Genomic DNA, 21,517 nt, shown 5'->3' with positions numbered 1-21,517 from the left:
AAATTCTTTCAGTTTTTGTTTGTCCTGGAAGCTTTTAATCTCTCCTTCTATTTTCAATGATAGCCTAACTGGATATAGTATTCTTGGCTGCATGTTTTTCTCGTTTAGTGCTCTGAATATATCATGCCAGCTCTTTCTGGCCTGCCGGGTCTCTGTGGATAAGTCTGCTGCCAATCTAATATTTTTACCATTGTATGTTACAGACTTCTTTTCCCGGGCTGCTTTTAGGATTTTCTCTTTGTCACTGAGACTTGTAAATTTTACTATTAGGTGACGGGGTGTGGACCTATTCTTATTGATTTTGAGGGGAGTTCTCTGAACCTCCTGGATTTTGATGCTTGTTCCCTTTGCCATGTTGGGGAAATTCTCTCCAATAATTCTCTCCAGTATACCTTCTGCTCCCCTCTCTGTTTCCTCTTCTTTTGGAATCCCAATTATTCTTTTTTTTTTTTTTTAATTTATTTATTTGACAGAGAGATCACAAGCAGGCAGAGAGGCAGGCAGAGAGAGAGGAGGAAGCAGGCTCCCCGAGAGAGCAGAGAGCCCGATGTGGGGCTCGATCCCAGGACTCCGAGATCATGACCCAAGCCGAAGGCAGCGGCTTTAACCCACTGAGCCACCCAGGCGCCCCTGGAATCCCAATTATTCTAATGTTGTTTCTTCTTATGGTGTCACTTATCTCTCAAATTCTCCCCTCGTGGTCCAGTAGCTGTTTGTCCCTCTTTTGCTCAGTTTCTTTATTCTCTGTCATTTGGTCTTCTCTATCGCTAATTCTCTCTTCTGCCTCATTTATTCTAGTAGTGAGAACCTCCATTTTTGATTGCACCTCATTAATAGCTTTTTTGATTTCAACTTGGTTAGATTTTAGTTCTTTTATTTCTCCAGAAAGGGCTTTTATCTCTCCGGAGAGGGTTTCTCTAATATCTTCCATGCCTTTTTTGAGCCCGGATAGAACCTTGAGAATCGTCATTCTGAACTCTAGATCTGACATATTACCAATGTCTGTATTGATTAGGTCCCTAGCCTTTGGTACTGCCTCTTGTTCTTTTTTTTGTGGTGAATTTTTCCACCTTGTCATTTTGTCCAGATAAGAGTATATGAAGGAGCAAGTAAAATACTAAAAGGGTGGCAACAACCCCAGGAAAATATGCTTTAACCAAATCAGAAGAGATCCCAAATCGTGAGGGGGGAGAAAGGGTATAAAAAGAGGTTCAGAAAGAAAAAAAAAAAAAAAACAATTAAAAAAAGAAAACCAATAAAGAAAAAATATAAAAAGGAAAAAAATATATATATATTAGATAAACGAGTTAAAAAACGTTAAAAAAGCAAAGGGTAAAAGTTAAAAAAAATTAGCAGAAGAAGAGAAAAAAAAATTGAAAAAGAAAAAAAAATTAAATTAACTGCAAGGCTAAAGAATCATGGGGAGAAAGCCATGAGTTCCGTGCTTTGCTTTCTTCTCCTCTGGAATTCCCCTGCTCTCCTTGGTATTGAAACTGCACTCCTTGGTAGGTGAACTTGGTCCTGGCTGGGTTTCTTGTTGATCTTCTGGTGGAGGGGCCTGTTGTAGTGATTCTCAAGTGTCTTTGCCCCAGGCGGATTTGCACGGCCCTTACCCAGGGCCGGGCTGAGTAATCCGATGGGGTTTGCTTTCGGGAGCTTTTGTTCTCTGAGCCCTTTCCGTAGAGTTCCGGAGGGCGGGAATGAAGATGGCGGCCTTCGGTCTTCCGCCCGGAGGAGCCAAGAGCCCGGGGCCCCACTCCTCAGTGCGCCCTTATAGAACAGCGCCCAATGACTCCCGTCACCCTGGCCTCCGGCCGCGCTCCCAGCTGACCGAGCCTGCGACTGGTTCAAGGTAACCCCGAGCTTAGAGATCACTCCTGGGCTCTGTCTCTGTAGCCGGCTTCCCCATTCTAATACCTATAAGCTCTGCAACACTCAGACACCCCCGATCCTTCTGTGAACCTTTGGGACCTGAGGCCACGCTGACCCCACGTGGGCTTCACCCTGGTTAAGCCTCTGGAGTGATGTCCCTCAGCGGAACAGACTTTTAAAAGTCCTGATTTTGTGCTCCGTTGCTCCGCCGCTTGCCGGGAACCGGTCCCTCCCGCTGCGGTCTATCTTCCCATTGCTTTGGATTCACTTCTCCGCCAGTCCTACCTTTCAGAAAGTGGTTGATTTTCTGTTTCTAGAATTGCTGTTCTTCTTCTCTTCGATCTCCCATTGGATTTGTAGGTGTTTGCAATCTTTAGATAAGCTATCTAGCTGATCTCCCGCTACCTGAAGTAGTCTCAGCCTGCTACTTCTCTGCCATCTTGACTCCTCCCAGTGAAGTAATTTTTTTAAACATTTACTTATTTGATAGAGAGAGAGTGCACAAGCAGGGGGAGTGGCAGGGGGAAAGGGAGAAGCAGGCTCCCCGCTGAGCAGGGAGCTCATCGCAGAGCTCAGTCCCCGGACCCTGAGATCATAACTTGAGCCAAAGGCAGATGCTTAACCTACTGAGCCACCCAGGCTCCCCAGTGAGATAATTTTTTGTAGGGCTTTGTGATTGGGTAGGGAAACTGTGTTCTGAAATCAGCGAAGTCTGTTATTTGGGAACTATTTTAGTAGTCCAGGTGAAAGAAAGACCTATACTAGCAATGTAGCAATAGGGACAGAGAAGGAAACAGATTTGTGGGAGATTTTTGGTTGGACAGAGTGCCCTGACTCTAATGTCTGTATGTCCAAAGGGAGGGAGGGTAACCAGTGGTGACTCCTGGGGATTTTGGCTTGGGTGCATAAGTGGGAGGGTGTTAAGATTGGGAATACAGGAGGAGGAGTGGATTTGGTAATACTGGATTTCAGTTTTGACATGCAAAGTTCTATGACCCTAAGGGACAGTAAGTAGAGATACAACGTAAGAAGTGTAACTTTGGGGCTCCTGGGTGGCTCAGTGGTTGAGGCCTCTGCCTTCGGCTCGGGTCATGGTCTCAGGGTCCTGGGATCGAGTCCCGCATCGGGCTCTCTGCTCGGCGGGGAGCCTGCCTCCTCCTCTTGTCTCTCTCTGCCTGCCTCTCTGCCTACTTGTGATCTGTCAAAAAAAAAAAAAAGTGTAACTTTGATCACATAGGGGAGGTTTGGATTTTGACAAAAGTTACTATAATTTTATATATTTATTTATGATTTTATGATTTTATTTTTAAGTAATCTCTACACCCAACGTGGGGCTTGAACTCACAACTCCCAAGCTAGCCTCAAGAGTTGCAGGCTTTACCAACTGAACCAGCCAGGTGCCTCAGAAGTCAGTTTAACTTTGAAATGTAGATGAGATCAGTCAAAACTCTTTTATATAAAGTGAGTGTTCATGAATATTGGTGTGAGGATATAAGTTACTGGAAACAGCCTGAGATAACCAAATGTAACTGTGGAGGGAGTCTGCCAGCAAAAGGTACTATCTTCTGAGATGTGCTCATTGATTTCCTGACAGTTAAAAAGGAAGTGTTAATCTACCAGAAGATAAGAGAAAGGGGGAAGTTAGCTGAGGCTGCCAACTGTTGACCAGAGATTTGTGCTTTCTCTTCTGTATTCTAGTCATTGGCCAGTAGCTGTCCAGTCAAGGATTATTCCTCTCACTTTCACAGCTTGGTGGGGCTGTGTGACTAGTTCTTCCTAAGGTAATGAGAAATGATACATATGGTGTTAGGTCAAAGTGGTTAAGATGCATTCTTTTCCTCCCATCTGCTGAATGCAGTGGATTGTAAACACCTGGTCTGTGGAGAAGCCATGAGACCGAAGGAACCTGAGTTCTGTCACTTTGGTGGGCCCCAGTGAACCATGTTTCCATTATGTAGATGCTTGTGCCCTCTGCTCGAATATGGGCTGTCCCTTTGACATGGTTTACCAGTAGAAGGCAGCACAAGTGACACTGTGCTAAACTTTAAGAAGGCCTGAGTGTTTGCATTTTGGTACTGTTAGAAGCTAAATCACCGGGTAAGAAGTATGATTACTTCAAGACTGCCATGTGGTGAGGAAGCCCAAACAGCTGCATTAAAGAGAACTGAAGCTATGCTTCCAGTCAGCAGCTGATACAAACTGTATCTCGTGGCAGTGAAGCCGTTTGGACTGTTAGCTGTTTCAGTTTCCCATATACATATGAAAGTTGTGATAAATAATGAAAATTTTTGTTTTCAGCTGGTACATTCTGGGATGATTTGTTGGGCCACAATAGGTAACAAACTGTTCTTGGCTGAGGGTGCCTCAGAAAGACATCCACTCTGCAGTAGCACCTGTGTGGGACTGTTACCTAAGTAAAACTGAGTCTTATATTAAGCTTTCCATATTGGTTTGTTATAACAGCTGACGTTGCTATAACTGATTTATAAAGCATCAAGACTGTGATGAGAATACTTGTCTAGTGGTAAATGACAAAGTCTCTCATGTAGGTATAATCACATTATTTGTTTAGAATTCACATTATGCATGTGTTCTGTGGAGATAGTCACCTACTGATGACTTTGTGAGGCATTAAACCAGTATTTATGAAGGTGAAGGAAGATATACTCCCAGTGGACAAAGAGGAAGTAGTGATTTCATGAAGAAAGAAAGTCACTCAAGTGTGGTAGAATATCTGTGCTTGAATTTGAATAGATCCTGAATAGTTTTGTGAAAATTTACTCATCTTTCAGAAGCTGTTTTAGAAGATGCTATATAGGTAGGGAAGGAAAGAAAAGGGGAAGAAGGTGAGTAGGAGAAAGAGCAAGAGGGAGAAATTGAGAGAGAGTAATAAAAATTGTGCAGACTCCCCTCATGGAACTTAGATTCTAGAGGAGGAGTTGATGGTGAATGGGCAAGTATACAATGCTATGAAGAAAACTGAAGTAGATAAGGGAGAGAGTGTGTGTGGGTACTGTTTTAAATAGAAAGGTCAGGGTAACCAACTCTGAAGGAAGTAAGGGGATGATGAGATAAATGAAGTTTCAGGAGAAGAGGTTTTGAGGCAAAGAACTGAAATGGAGAAGCCCTGAGGCAGAATTGAGTTCAGGGTGTTTGAGAAATAGCAAGAGGGGCCAGGGGCTAAAGTAGAGGGAGTGTGTGATACAGGGATGGAGAAAGGCAGGGCTATATCCTGAATAGTCTTATAGGCCAAGGAAAGAGTTTGGATTTATTCTGTGGGTAATGAGAATTCATTGGGTCTTGAACATGGGCATAACACAATCTGATTTGCCTTCAAAACAGGTAACTAACACTATTGTTGTGTGAACAACCTGGAGAGGGGATACTGGAATTGAGTTCAATTAGTTAAGAGGCTCTTGCCCTGGTAAGAGGTGATGGTGGCTTGGACAAGGGAGATAGGGTAGAAGTCATCATATTTGAGATAGATTATGAAGCTAATGATGCAGGATTTCTGATGGATTGTACATGGAATATGAAAGAAATGAGTTAAGGATGAGTTCTTGACTTTTTGCTTATAAGCAGCTGGGTGGGGGATGATGAGATTTCTAGAAAAATTCATCAGCTAAGGGAAGATCAGATTTGGGGAGTATCTGTGAAAAATATGATTATAAATGGTTTATTGGAATGACACATAAATTACTTTTTTTTAAAAATTTTTAAAAAATATTTTGAAGGGGCGCCTGGGTGGCTCAGTGGGTTAAGCCGCTGCCTTCGGCTCAGGTCATGGTCTCAGAGTCCTGGGATCGAGCCCTGCATCGGGCTCTCTGCTCGGCGGGGAGCCTGCTTCCTCCTCTCTCTCTGCCTGCCTCTCTGCCTGCTTGTGCTCTCTCTGTCAAATAAATTTAAAAAAAAAATATTTTGAAGATTTAGAACGTTTTGAGAGAGTGAGCATGTGTGTGGGGAAAGGCAAAGAGAGGGAGAGAGAGAATCTCAAGCAGACTCCCTATTTAGCATGGAGCCCCATGCAGGGTAATCTCACTACTCTGAGATCATGACCTGAGCTGAAGCCAAGAGCTGGCTACTTAACCGACTGAGCCACCCAGATGCCTCTGTTCTTTTCAAAGTTTTAAAAGTTTTATTGAGGTAGTACTCACATTCCATACAATTCATCCATGTAAATTATACAATTCCATTTTTTTTTTTAGTAGATTCACCAAATTGTATAACTGTCATCATTATCAATTTTAGATCACTTTCATCAACCCCAAAAGGAAATCCTGTACTCACTGGCAGTCACCTTCAGCTCCCTTGGCACTGGCCGTGGGCATCCAGTAGCTTGTCTCTCTAGATTTCTTTCTCTGTAGATTTGTCTGTTCTGGACATATAAATGGGATTATACAGTAATACAATCAGACAACAGTAGTTTTTTGTGTCCGGCTTCTTTGACTTAAAATACTCTTTCCAAATGCCATCCATGTTACAGCATGTTATCACCACTTCATTCCTTTTTAATGGCCAAATAATATGCCCTGTTGTATGGATGTACCAATATTGTCTTTCATCATTTGTTGGGCTTTTGAATTGTTTCTGCTTTCTGGCTGTTACAAATAATATTTCTGTGAATATTTGTGTACAGGTTTTTGTGTGGATGTCTTTTTATTTCTCTTGGGTATATACCAAAGAACGGAATTGCATGGTCATATGGTAACTCTGAGTTTAGTCTTTTGAAGAGTTGCCAAATGGTTTTCCAAAGTGACTGCACCATTTTGCATTCCTTTCAGCAATGTACCAGGATTGCATTTTCTCCACATCCTCACCAACACTTGTTTGGACTTATCTTTTTGATTTTAGGCTGTGTGTATGAAGTGTCATGGCATTGACATTTTCAGTTGTATTTCCTTAATGGCTAAGGATGTCCAGCATCTTTTCATGTGTGTATTGGCCACTTGTATGTCTTCTTTGGGAAAATGTCTGTTTGATCCTTTGCCCATTTTTAATTTGGACTTTTTTTTTTCCCCCCTCCACTTTACTCCCCCTACCTTTATTGTGGTATAACTGACCTAAAAAAAAAATTGCCCATATTTAAAATTTACAGTTTGTTGTGTTTTGGCATATGTTTACAGCTGTGAAACTATTACCACAATCAAGATAATAAAATAACCATTATCCCCGAAAGTTTCTCTTGCTTCCTGTAACCATTCCTCCTCCCACTATGAATCCCCAAGCAAACACTTTTCTGCAGTCTGTTACTATAGAATAGCTTGTTTTTTTGGAATTTTATAAGATGTGATCATTACAGTATATACATTTTTGTTTGTTTTAGCCTGGGTTCTCACTCACCTCAGTTATTTCAGGAGTCACATATCATAAGATAAAATTCACTCTGTTACAGATTAATTTTTACTTTATTGGTTTAAGAACACTTAACATTGGGGCACCTGGGTGGCTCAGTGGGTTAAAGCCTCTGCCTTCGGCTCAGGTCATGATCCCAGGGTCCTGGGATCGAGCCCTGCATGGGACTCTCTGCTCAGCAGGGAGCCTGCTTCCTCCTCTCTCCCTGCCTGCCTCTCTGCCTACTTGTGATCTCTGTCTGTCAAATAAATAAATAAAATCTTAAAAAAAAAAAAAACCAACCACACCATAAGATCTACTCTTAACAGATTTTTAAGTGTAGAATACAATATAAAATAACAGTTGACAAACTATGGAAATAATATTATACAGCAGATACATAGAATTTACTAATCTTACATTAATGAAGCTTTAAACCCATTGATTGGCAACTTCTGATTTCCATCTCCCTTGCCCTTGGTGAACACAGTTCTCTGTTTTCTGCTTCTTTGAGTTTGACTAATTTAGATACCTTACATGGTTGGAGTCGTACAGTATTTGTACTTCTGTGGCTGGCTTATTTAACTTAGCATAATGTCCTCAGGGTTCATCCATGTTGTCACGTATTGCAAGATTTATTTTTTATTTTTTATTTATTTATTTTTTTTTTTAAGATTTATTTTTTAAATGACTGAATATTATTCCATTGTATGTGTGTACCACATTGTCTTTATTCATTCATCCCTCAGTGGATATTTAGGTTGTCATAACATCTTGGCTATTGTGAATAGTGCTGCAGTGAACATGGGATTGCTGATATCTGAGACCTAATTTCAGTTCTTGGATAATACCCAAAAGTGGGATTGCTAGATGATATGGTAGTTCTATTTTTGATTTTTTGAGGAACTTCCATACTGTTTTCCATAGTGGCTATACCATTTTGTATTCCCATCAGCAGTGTACAAGGGTTCCAGTTGTCCATATCCTCATGAACACTTGTTATCTTTGTTTTTTGTTTTGTTTTGTTTTAGTAATAGTCATCCTGATAGGTGTGAAGTGATATTTTGTTGTGTTGATTTGCATACCCCCGTTGGTTGGTGACATTGAACATTTTTTCATATACCTGTCAGCCATTTGTATGTCGTTTTTGGAGAAATACGTATTTAAAATTGGGTTTTGTTTTTTTTATTATTGAGTTATAAGCATTCTTTATAAATTTTAGGTACAAGTCTCTTGGAGATATAATTTGGAAATACTTTCTCCTATTTTATTTATGTATTTATTTTTAAAGATTTTTAAAATCTTTTTTAAAAAATTTATTTATTTATTTGATTGACAGACAGACACACACACACACAGGGAACATAAGCAGGGGGAGTGGGAGAGGGAGAAGCAGGATTCCTGCTGAGCATGGAGCCTGATGTGGGTCTCGATCTCAGGACCCTGGGATCATGACCTGAGCAGAAGGCAGACACTTAACGACTGAGCCACCCAGGCACCCTATTTTTAGGATTTTATTTATTTGACAGAGAGAGAGCGAGCACAGGCAGGGGGAGTAGCAGAGGGAGAGGAAGAAGCAGGCTCCCCACTAAGCAGGGACCCCGATGTGGAGCTCAATCCCAGAACCCTGGGATCATGACCTGAGCTGAAGGCAGACATTTAACTAATTGAGCCACCCAGGCATACTCCTATTTTCTTCCATTTTATAGGTTGTTTTTTCACTATCTTGATCGTGCCCTTTGAAGCACAGAATTTTAAAATTTTGATGAAATCCAATTTATTTTTTTTATTGCTTTTGATATTTATCTAAGAAAGCTTTGTCTAATTCAAGGTGATAAAGATTTACTGCTGTGTTTTCTTCTAAGAGTTTTATAGTGTTAGGTCTTATATTTAGGTTGACAACCACTTACAGTTAATCTTTATATATGGTGTGAGGAAGGGAGTCCAGCATTGTTTTTTCCCTCTAGGTGACTATCTTGTTGTCTCAGAACTATTCAGTGAAAAGACTATTGTTTTTCTGTAGAATTGCCTTGGAACCCCTGTCAAAAATCAGTGAGCCATAAATAAGAGGTTTTGTTTTGGACCCTCAGTTGTATTCCAGTGATCTTTGTAACTGTTCCAGTATGTATGGAAGTATGGTATGCCAGTACCGTAATGTTTTGATGAGTGTAGCTTCATAAGTTTTAACGTGGCAAATGTGAGTCCTTAAACTTTGTTTTTCTTTACGATTGTTTTGGCTTTTTTGCAGTCTTTTGCATTTGTGTATGAATTTTAGGATCACCTTGTCAGTTTCTGTAAAAAGATTTAGTTGAGAATTTTGAATCTTTACGTCAATTTGGGAAATATCTATACATACACACATGCACACATACACACTTTTTTTTTTTTTTTAAAGATTTTAGGGGTGCTTGGGTGGCTTAGTGGGTTAAAGCCTCTGCCTTCAGCTCAGGTCATGATCCTAGGGTCCTGGGATCGGGCCCCGCATGGGCTCTGCTCAGCAGGGAGCCTGCTTCCTCCTCTCTCCCTGCCTGCTTCCCTGCCTACTTGTAATCTCTGTCAAATAAATAAAATCTTTAAAAAAAAAGAAAATTTTAATTAAAGATTTTATTTATTTGACAGAGTGACAACAGGAGAGGGAACACAAGCAGGAAGAGTGGGAGAGCGAGAAGCAGGCTTTCCGTTGAGCAGGGAGCCCAGGTGTGGGGCTCCAGCCCATGTGTGGGGCTCGATCCCAGGAATCATGACCTGGGCTGAAGGCAGTCACTTAATAACTGAGCCACCCAGGTGTCCCTAATTTGGGGAATATATTAATGTCTAATAGTGTTAAATCTTCTGATCCATGAATGTGGATGTATTTCCATTTATTTAGAAGTTCTTTTATTTCTTTTAACAATGTTTGTAGTTTTTTGTATGCATATAAGTTTTACACTATCTTGTTAAGTTGTAAGAATTTTATTATTAATGCTGTGATAAATGAAATTGTTTTCCTTTTTTTTTTTTTAAGATTTTATTTATTTATTTGACAGAGACAAATTACAAGTCAACAGGCAGGCAGAGGGGTAGGGGAAGCAGGCCCCCTCTTCAGCAGAGAGCCTGATGTGGAGCTCATTCCCAGTCCCTGAGATCATGACCTGAGCTGAAGGCAGAGGCTTAACCCACTGAGCCACCCAGGCGTTCCTTGTTTTCCTTTTTTAACGAAAGATTTCATTTTAGGGGGAGAGAGCGCGCATGAATGGGGAAACGGGGTAGAGGGAAAGAGAGAGGATCTTAAGCAGACTCTGTGCTGACTGTAGAACCTGATGCAGCGGGGCTTGATCTCATGACCCTGAGACCATGACTTGAGCCCAAATCAAGAGTTAGATGCTCAGTTGAGCCATTCAGGTACCCTTGGAATTGTTTTCTTGAATTTTATTTTCAGATTGTTCATTGCTGGTGTATAGAAATACAATTGATTTTTGTATATTGATCTTGCAACCTTGCTGAACTGCCTTTAAGTTTTAGTAATTTTTTAGTGGGTTCCTTAAGATTTTGTATATACAAAAGTATGTATCTATAAATGTAGCTTTGCTTCTTTCTTTTTAGTCTGGCTGCCTTTTATTTCCTTTTCTTGCCGAATTAGAATATAGTGTTGAATAGAAGCAGTGAGCATGGGAGCGCCTGGGTGGCTCAGTGGGTTAAAGCCTCTGCCTTCATTCAGCTCAGGTCATGATCCCAGGGTCCTGGGATCGAGCCCCACATTAGGCTCTCTGCTCCGCAGGGAGCCTGCTTCCCCCTCTCTCTCTGCCTGCCTGTTGACTTGTAATCTGTCTCTGTCAAATAAATAAATAAAATCTTAAAAAAAAAAAAAGCAGTGAGCATGAACAGTTATGTTTTGTTCCTGATCTTAGGAAGAACCATGCAGTCTTTTACCATTAAATGTGATGTTAGCTGTGAGTTTTTCCTATGTACCTTTATCAGGTTAGGACATTGAGTATTTTTTATCATGAAAGGTATTGGATTTTGTCAAATGTTTTTTTCTCTTTTGAGCTAATTGTGTGATTTTTGTTACATTCACATTTATGTGTGCTCTTCTATTCTTGATTTTGGGAAACTCTCATGCATTATAGAAATTAAAGACTAGTGATTATCAACATTTGGATACATGGTAACAAGCCTTGAGAGTAGGTGAGATTTCCCAGAGAGAATATATAGAAGAAAGTGGTCAAAGAGGAAAATTTGAGGATTATAAATAAGTATTCAATATACCATGTGCAATGCTTAATTTAATTACAGTTAGTAAATTTAATTCAATGAGAACTTCATCTAAGTTAGGTTATGGTTTTGCTTTACTAGTTAATTGTGCTATTGTCTACAGCTGTTGATGGGTCTGAAGAATGTCTGGTAACATGGGAAGTTTTTGTGCTCTTTATTTGGTATTTCTGTGTACTGATAGAACACTTAAAGTACAGTTGCCCCTTGAACAACACAGGTTTGAACTCCATGGGTCTACTATATGTGGTTTTTTTCAATAAATACAGTACAGTACTACAAATGTATTATCTCTTATTACTTTTTTAAGATTTCATTTATTTATTAGAGAGAGCATGAGCGGAGAGAGGAGCAGAGGAGGAGGAAGAGGGACAAGCAGATTCCACACTGAGTGTGGAGGCTGACACAAGGCTCAATTCCAGGATCCTGAGATCATGGCCTGAGCTGAAAGCAAGAGTCAGATGCTTAACCAAATGAGCTACCCAGGCCCCCCTCTTAGGACTTTCTTAATAACATTTTATTCTCTCTAGCCTACTGTATTGGGAGAATATAGTATATGATAGATATAACATACAAAATTATGTTAATTGACTGTTATCGGTAAGGCTTCCAGTCAGCAGTAGGGTGTTAGTAGTTAAGTTTTTGGGGGTTAAGTTATATGGGGATTTTCAGCTGCTCAGGAGGTCAGTGCTCCTAACTCCCAAGTTGTTCAAGGGTCAACTGTCTAAGTTTTTAAATAAAGGAAGAGAATCAGCATCTTATTTTGCAATGAATATATACATGACAAATAAATATAGAAAAACTTAAAACTTTGTGAATACTGCTAGTTCCATAAATTTACCATTTTAACAATATAAGATGCTGGAATTTACCTCCTCTCTGGTAGAAGACATGTTTGTGTGGAAAAAAAAAATCAAATTGTGGATTATTTCCATCATGAAATTATTATACCTTCGTAAGGAACCTGGAGCATGTACAGTAGGAAACAGCCATAAATCTTCAGACTCTGAATTGAGAATTAGAACTAGATAGTGCTTTCACTCTTCATTTTTGCTTTGTTCTTTGAACTACTAGTGCTTATAAGGTAATGTCTGGTTTTTTTTTAAAGATTTTATTTATTTATTTTATTTATTTGACAGAGAGAGAGGACAAGTAGGTAGAGAGGCAGGCAGAGAGAGGAAGGGAAGCAGGCTCCCTGCTGGGCAGAAAGCCAAATGCGGGGCTTGATCCTAGGACCCTAAGATCGTGACCTGAGCCAAAGGCAGAGGCTCTGACCCACTGAGCCACCCAGGCGCCCCTCTTTTTTTTTTTTTTTTTTTTAAGATTTTTTACTTACTTGACAGATCACAAGTAGGCAGAGAGGCAGGCAAGAGAAGAAGGGAAGCAGGCTCCCTGCTGAGCAGAGAGCCCGATTCGGGGCTTGATCCCAGGACCCTGGGATCAGGACCTGAGTCAAAGGCAGAGGCTTTAACCCACTGAGCCACCCAGACGCCCCTGAAGTAATGTCTCTTGATTTTTGTAATCACTACTAGCAGTTACTATGAAAAAACTCTGATTTCAAGGCATTAAAAATTAATTATGGTCATAGTAGTTATTGGTGAGACTACCTGTTACACTCCACAAGTAACTTGTTTATATATTTCAGCTTTATTCAGTAAAATTGACAGTTAAAATGATACATAATTCAAGTGTACGGCTTGATAATTTGATATATGTATACATTGTGAAATATTCACCAAAATCAAGCTAATTAAAAGAGACTGCTGCACAGTTACCATTTTCTTTTTTTTTCTTGTAGAGATAACACTGAATATTTACTTTCTTTTTTTTTAATATTTTATTTATTTATTTGACAGAGATCACAAGTAGGCAGAGAGGCAGGCAGAGAGAGAGGTGGAAGCAGGCCCCCTGCTGAGCAGAGAGCCCGATGCGGGGTTCGATCCCAGGACCCTGGGATCATGACCTGAGCCGAAGGCAGAGGCTTTAACCCACTGAGCCACCCAGGCGCCCCTGAATATTTCCTTTCCTTTTTTTAAAAAAAAAAATTTTTTTTTAAGATTTTATTTATTTATTCGACAGAGAGAGATCACAAGTAGACGGAGAGGCAGGCAGAGAGAGAGAGAGAGAAGCAGGCTCCCCGCTGAGCAGAGAGCCTGATGTGGGCCTCGATCCCAGGACCCTGAGATCATGACCTGAGCCGAAGGCAGCGGCTTAACCCACTGAGCCACCCAGGCGCCCGAATATTTACTTTCTTAGTAAATTTCAAGTATATAACATTTTTTTTTTAAAGATTTTATTTATTTATTTGACAGAGATCACAAGTAGGCAGAGAGGCAGCCAGACAGAGAGGAGAGGGGGAAGCAGGCTCCCTGCTGAGCAGAGAGCCCGATGCGGGGCTCGATCCCAGGACCCTGGGATCATGACCTGAGCTGAAGGCAGAGGCTTTAACCCACTGAGCCACCCAGGCGCCCCTCAAGTATATAACATTGTTAACATTGTAGAATAGCCATTCTATAAGACCTTTTAAACTGTAGAAATATCCTAGCTGAATGTCACCATTTAAGATCTAAGCAATGAGAATTACCTATTCTAAGCTTAAATTAGTTGATAGTCTTGGAGAGTATTGCAGAAAGTTACTGAAATTCTTAAATTTAGTCATGAATAACCCAAATTATTTGGTTCAGCTAAAAAAGATCTTGTTATGTTGATCAAGTCATCAATGGTATGATTGGTTAAAGTCAATTTGTGGGATGTTTGTTACCTGAAATTTTATGTTTTCCTTGAACTGCATTATTAGAATTATCTGAAATCATATGAATAATCGAAGAACAATAGGTTTTTTTAATTTGAGGCACAAAAAGAGTAGAATATTGACTGATTAACTATGAACTATTTCTAAAGTTAATAGAGAGTGGGATGCCCCATCATGATGCCCACAACCTATATACTGTCTTATAATGTGTTAAAGGAGCTAGCACATCTAACGGGAAGGTCGGAACACAAATTAGCATTCTTTTTTTTTTTTTTAATTTTTTTTAAGATTTTATTTATTCACCTGACCGACGGAGATCACAAGTAGGCAGAGAGGCAGGCAGAGAGAGGAGGAAGCAGGCCCCCTAGTGAGCAGAGAGCCTGATGCAGGGCTCGATCCCAGGACCCTGGGATCATGACCTGAGCCTAAGGCAGAGGCCTTAACCCACTGAGCCACCCAGGCGCCCCACAAATTAGTATTCTTAAAAAGACAAATCAACATAGCTGTGTAATAGAAGATGCATATTTAGTGACTGTAAGTTATTTCTTCTGTTTAAGTATTCAAGATATTTTAAAAAAATGCATGTACAGCAAAAAGATTGTTGACTTAGCCATTTCTAAGAAATGTTTCTGTTTAGTCACTTTTCTAAAAATTTTTATTTATTTATTTGAGGTAGAGAAAAAGAGCAAGAGGGAGCAAGCAGGAGCTGGGGAGTGGGCAGAGGAAGAGGGAGAAAAGGACCCCCTGCTGAGCAGAGAGCAGGTCGTTGGGGCTGGATCCCAGGATCCTGTCATCATTACTTGAGCCGAAGGCAGATGCTTAACTGGCTGAGCTGCCCAAGCGTCTCTGTTTCCATTTAGTCCTATTCTGTAGTCCTTAAAAATCTGGAAAACTGACTTCTTTCTTTGCCATCATGGAGTAGATAAAAATGAGACTACTCACTAGAGAAAAACGGATAGATGATTATTTAGGTACTAAAGTTGTAATGAGGTACTTCACGCATTTTACACTATATACAGTCATCACATACACTAAAAACAGTCATCACATACACTTTTTTAGTTTTAAAATGTAATAGGTGATGAGTTTTAAAGTTGTGCAAGTCTGTAGATAGCAATGCATATTCTAGTATATACTTAAAAAATGGTAATAGTGACTTCTTTTAGATGATCCTGTGACAAAATACATAGTTCTATCATCATCACATGTATACATTGTGAAGTATGTGTAACAGCAGCTGGGAAGCATTTTATATTATGAAATTGATACATTTCTTTAACACTCTTAAGGTAAGAAAAACTAACCATTTTTAGACTGTTAATTATGTTCTTTAAACATATATACATGTATGGCCTTTTAATGTGAAAAATTACTGGGTTTCTTTTTTCATGACTGCAGGAAGCATATGTGCCTCATTTCTTACCCAAAGCTACCAACTGCCAGTTCTTGATACAATGTTTGTAAGAAAGAAATACAGAGGCAAAGATTTTGGGCTTCATATGCTAGAGGACTTTGTTGATTCCTTTACAGAGGATGCTCTTGGCTTGCGGTATCCACTCTCCTCTCTCATGTACACAGGTAAATTAAGTTTAACAATGTTAAACTTGTTTCATTGTCCCTTTTAAGTTGTTTCTGAGGAATACTGTAAATGTGCATATATCACTATTAACTAAATTTGGATTCTTTGGATCCTTAGGGCTTCATTTTGCAGATATGTCCTAGTCTCATGTATATGGCAATTTGTGGAGGTGTGGCTTTTTTAAAAAGTTGACATATAATTCATACACCATCAAATTTCACCCTCTTAAAGTGTACAGTTCAGTGATTTTTATTACATTCATAGCTGTGTACCCATAACCAGTATCTAATTCCAGAACATGCTCATTACCCCAAAAAGAAACCCTGCACCAACTAGGAGTCACTCTTCATTCCCCAGCAGCCACCAGTCTGTTTTCTTCTGTATGGATTTACCTGTCCTTGACATTTCATATAAATATAATCATGTGATATGATTATATTATAAGCCCTTTGTATCTAGCTTCTTTTATTTTGCATAAATTTTGTTAAAGTTCATCTGTGTTGTAGCATGAATCAGTGCTTCATTCCTTTTTATGGATGAATAATACTCTCTTATGGATATGCTGCATTTTGTTTATCCATCATCAGTTGATGGACTTTTGGGGTTGTTTCCACTTTTTAGCTGTTAATGAATAATGCTGCTGTGAACGTTTGTATAGTTTTTGTATGGCTATTTCTCTGCACTTAGTTGTGGATAGAATTGCTGGGTCATATGGTGACTCTGTATTTAACATTATGAAGAACTCCCAAACTATTTTCTAAAGCACGTGTACCATTTTACATTACCATAAGTAGTGGATGAAAGTTACCATTTATACTGTCACAACACTTGTTACTGTCTTTCTGTTTTTAAAATTTTTATTTTCATTTTATTTATTTTTATTGATATATAATGTCTTATTTCTTTCAGGGGTACAGTTACTATCTTTTTGATTATAGCCATTCTTGTGGGTGTAAAGTGGCATCTTATGGGTTTGATTTGCATTTCATGTTGAGCATCTTTTCATATGGTAGTTGGCCATTTCTGTATTTTGGGGGAAATGTATATTTCGATCCTTTGACCATTTATTTTGTGGGTTCTCTGTTGTGGTAGCTTTTAAAATTAAAAAAAAAAAGGGTGCCTGGGTGGCTCAGTGGGTTAAAGCCTCTGCCTTCAGCTCAGGTGATGATCCCAGGGTTCTGGGATCGAGCCCCACATCGGACTCTCTGCTCAGCAGGGAGCCTGCTTCCCTTCCCCTCTCTCTGCCTGCCTCTCTGCCTACTTGTCATCTCTGTCAAATGAATAAATAAAATCTTTAAAAAAAATTAAATTAAAAAAAAAATAACTTCAGATGTATACAAAGATGTAAAGAATAAGATAACAAAAACTCATGTACCATTCAGTATGTGCCATCCATGAGAAATGGATCATTGCTAGTCAAGTTGTACACCTACCCAATTAACTCACTTCCTTCCCTGAAATAAGCACCACCTCCTTTTGGCATTATTTCCCCCGTATATTTCTTAGACTTTTTGTTTTCGAGAGAGGAAGAGAGAGAAAAAGGAGAGAAAGAAAGTGTGTGCACAAGCACGTGCATGAGGGATTGGGGCTGAGAGGAGAGAGAGAACCTTAAGCAGACTCCATGCCCAGTGCAGATCCTGATGCGGGGCTGATCTCACTACCCTGAGATCATGACCTGAGCCAAAACCAAGAGTTGGGCACTTAACCTACTAAGCCACTCAGGTGTCCCTCTTAGACTTACAAAGCTTATTTATATATCCTCCAACAATATGTCCTATTGTTTAACATATTTAAAAACTGGGGCTTTGGGTGGCTTAGTTGGTTAAATGTCTGCCTTTGGCTCAGTCATAATCCCGGGGTCCTGGAATGGAGCCCTATGTCAGGCTTCCTGCTCTGTGGAGCCTGCTTCTCCCTCTCCTTCTACAACCCCTCCCTGCTTGTGTGCTCTCTCTCTCAAATACATAAATAAAGTCTTACAAAGACTTTTATATAAATGATACATACTGTATGAATTCTCCTGCAGTTTGATTTGTATATTTATGAATTCATTCTTGTGGATTCACATAGCTTTATTTATTCATTTTCAGTGCTGTTTAGTATTCCATTGTATGAATATACACTGTGGTGATATTTAAAAACTATTGGTGGAGGGGCACCTGGGTGGCTTAGTGGGTTAAAGCCTCTGCCTCAGCTCAGGTCATGATCCCAGGGTCCTGGGATCGAGCCCCGAATCAGGCTCTCTGCTCAGCAGGGAGCCTGCTTCCCCGCTCCCCGCCACCTGCCTCTCTGCCTACTTGTGATCTCTGCTTGTCAAATAAATAAATAAAATATTAAAAAAAAACTATTGGTGGATTTATATTTGTACCTATAAATGTAACTCCCAAACCACTGCTTTTCTCTTAATGAAGTAAGATTTAGTCCTAGAAGGTAATTTACTTGAAAGCTTTATTAAAACATAACTGACCATTGATTTTCATCTAACTAGAGATCTTTATTTCCACTGAAAATATGGTTTTGTTCTTAGTTTGCCCCCCCTTTTTAATATCAGAAATCCAGAAAACAAGAACCAAGTGTTGCATGCCCATCTTGAATCATAGTTTCTGTGTAGACCCATACATGAGAATGAAATGAACCCTTTATACCACTGGATAATCTGAAAATAGCGTTCCCCTTAAAATCTGATTATAGCTTTACTGAATTTGGGAAGGAATGTAACACACCCACTGTAGGCAGAATCTCTTAATACTTACTCTTTTCTGGGGTGCCTGGGTGGCTCAGTCGGTTGGTCAGCTGCCTTTGGTTCACTTGGGATCCCAGGGTGCTGGGATTGAGCCCCATGTCAGGCTCCCTGCTCAGTGGGGAGTCTATTTCTCCCTCTGCTCCTCCCCTCTGCTTGTGTGGGCTCTGTCTCTCAAATAAGTAAAATCTTTAAAAAAATACTCTTTTTTAATTCTTTTTTTAAAAAAGTTTTTATTTGACAAAGATTTTATTTATTTATTTGACAGAGATCACAAGTAGGCAGAGAGGCAGGCAGAGAGAGAGGAGAGGGGGAAGCAGGCTCCCTGCTGAGCAGAGAGCCCGATGTGGGGCTTGATCCCAGGACCCTGAGATCATGACCCGAGCCAAAGGCAGAGGCTTTAACCCACTGAGCCACGCAGGCACCCCCTCCTTTCTAATTCTAATGATAAATTGAATACCAAATGAATTATAGGTGTATGTCTATTTTTGCATAGTCTAAGTGGGCTTTAGCTCAATTTATCCTTCTGTTTAGGCAGGAGGTTGCCTGATAATGTTCTATTGATTTCATTTGTATAATGTTTATGAATGTAGTGTGAAAGTAAAGGAATATACTGAAAACAGAAAATTTTAGACTATATGGCATCTCTATTTTCTGTTTCTTGCTCTTTCTGTCTTGTACAATACTTATTATATTTGAAGAACTTGGATTTCCATTTGATTTTTTTCTTACAACTTAGTTAAGTAGTTCCTTATGGCTGCTAGATGCCCAGTATTCTTTGATGACCTTTGCTTGTTTCCATGAATATTTTTAATGATCCAGGAAAGATTATAGTGTTGTACGTTGTAAGCTTTAGAAAGAGAATTTGTTTATTCCACAAATAGGTAGTGCTTGCTGAGTATGGATGGGGTTGGCCTCAGGCTTGAGTAGATGATTAGGTACCTATGAAAAGTTGATTTATATAGTACTATCGTGTACTGATACCTAAACACATGGGATGAATAAGGTCTCATGAATCTTACCCATTTGGCATTATCCTGGTGTCCATGTGAGGTGTGGTTCCAGTTTTATTTTACCTGACAGGTATAGGATTGCTCTAGTATTATTTGTTGAATAATTTATCTTCTGCACTGATTTGCATTAATATCTATATCAGATCAGCAAACAGTGGTCACTGACTTGCTAACTCTTTGTAAAAAAAAAAGTTTTATTGGCACACAGCTTGTGTTCATTCATTTACATGTTGTCTATTGCTTCTTTTGCGCTAAAATGTTAGAGTTGGTTTGTTATGACAGTGCCTGTATGGTCTATAAGTCTAAACTACTTATTGTCTGCCCCTTTAAGGAAAAGTATCCTAACTCTTAATCTAGATCATATATTAAATCTGTATATGTATATGTTTGTGTATATATATATATATATTTTTTAAGATTTTATTCATTTGAGAGGGAGAGAGAGTGAGCATGCAAGCTCAGGAGCAACTGGGGTGGAGTGGTGACCCGGGGGAGGGGTGGGAGAAGCAGACTCCCTACTGAGCATGGAGCCCAATGCAGGGCTTATCTCAGGACCCTGGGATCATGACCTGAGCCGAAGGCAGATGCTTAACCGACTGAGCCATCCAGACACCCCTGTTTCTGTATATTTCTTATCCGCTTATTTATTTCTATTAATCTTTTAAGTTCTAGTACTTCGCTCTTATATTTATTTTAGCTTTTGGTTATCTAAAAGGACGAGTATTCTCCCCCATTTCATGTTTCTGACCTTACTTGTTTTCCTGTATAGACTTCAGAACCCACTTACTAGATTAAAAAAAAAGTTTTGTTGGAATTTTATTGGGATTACTTTTAAACTTACATATTAGCCCCTAATAAAATGTAAGACCCACCAAAAAACTATTAGAACAAGTAGGAGTGCTTCAGTCAGTGGAGTATGTGACTCTTCATATCAGCGTTGAAAGTTTGGGCCCCACATTGGGTCTAGAGACAATTTAAAAATAAAATCTCAAAAAAAAAAAATCTCTTAGAACTGATAAATGGATTCAGGGATGCCTGGGTGGCTCAGTTGGTTAAGTGTGTGCCTTTGGCCCAGGTCATGATCTCAGGGTCCTGGGATGGAGTCCCACATTGAGCTCCCTGCTTTCAGGGAGTCTGCTTGTCTTCTGCACTTCCTCCTGCTTGTTCTCTCTCTCTCTCCCTCTCTCTCACTCTGTGTCTCTCTCAAATTAAAATAGATTAAAAAAAAAAGAACTGATAAGGTTTCAGTAAAGTTGTAGGATGCAAAATCAATGTGTGGATATCCATTTCATGTCTGTACACTAACAATGAGGCAGCAGAAAGAGCAGTTAAAAAAACAATCCCATATATAGTCACACCACAAATAATAAAATAGCTAGGAATAAACCTGACCAAAGAGGTGAAAAAGATCCATACTCTGAAAACTATAAGACACTGATGAAAGAAATTGAAGATGACACAGAGAAATGGAAAAGACATTCGATGCTCATGGACTGGAAGAACAAATATGTGAAAAATGTCCATACTTACCTAAAGTAATCTATAGATTTAAATGCAATTCCTATCAAAATATCAACAGAATTTTTCATAGGACTAAAACAATCTGAAAAGTTGTATGGAATCACAAAAGACCTCAAAAGTCTAAAGCAACCTTGAAAAAGAAAAACAAAACTGGAGGTATCACAATTCCAGACTTCAAGTTACATTACAAAGCTATAATAATCCAACCCCCACCCCCCAAGAAACAAAGCTGTAATAATCCAAACAATATGGTACTAGCACAACAGTAAAACACATAGATCAGTGAACAGAATAGAAAGCCTGGACATAAACCCACAATTTATGGTCAGTTAATCTTTGACAAAGATTAAGGCAAAGGAGGCAAGAATATGCAAAGGGGAAAAAAAATAATCGCTTCAACAAATAGGATTGGGGAAATTGGACAGCAACATGCAAAGGAATGAAACTGTACCACTTTTGTATAC

The 21,517-nt window shown here is 39.5% G+C and overlaps 1 protein-coding gene across 4 annotated transcripts in view; it reads left to right on the top strand.

Moving 5' to 3' along the window:
- The window catches only part of FAM169A (family with sequence similarity 169 member A), a 117,815-nt gene that overhangs the window by 73,411 nt on the left and 22,887 nt on the right, over window positions 1-21,517 (top strand). For all 4 annotated transcript variants that reach the window (XM_047730471.1, XM_047730470.1, XM_047730474.1 and 1 more), the window contains exon 6: window positions 15,602-15,781. In XM_047730471.1, the coding sequence (XP_047586427.1) occupies window positions 15,602-15,781 (180 nt within the window). The remainder of the gene's footprint in view (window positions 1-15,601; window positions 15,782-21,517) is intronic.

This window comes from Lutra lutra, chromosome 5, assembly GCF_902655055.1.
Source record: "Lutra lutra chromosome 5, mLutLut1.2, whole genome shotgun sequence".
NCBI lineage: Eukaryota > Metazoa > Chordata > Mammalia > Carnivora > Mustelidae > Lutra > Lutra lutra.
Note: the sequence above shows the minus strand (reverse complement) of the source record. Positions and strands in the feature narration are given on the sequence as shown.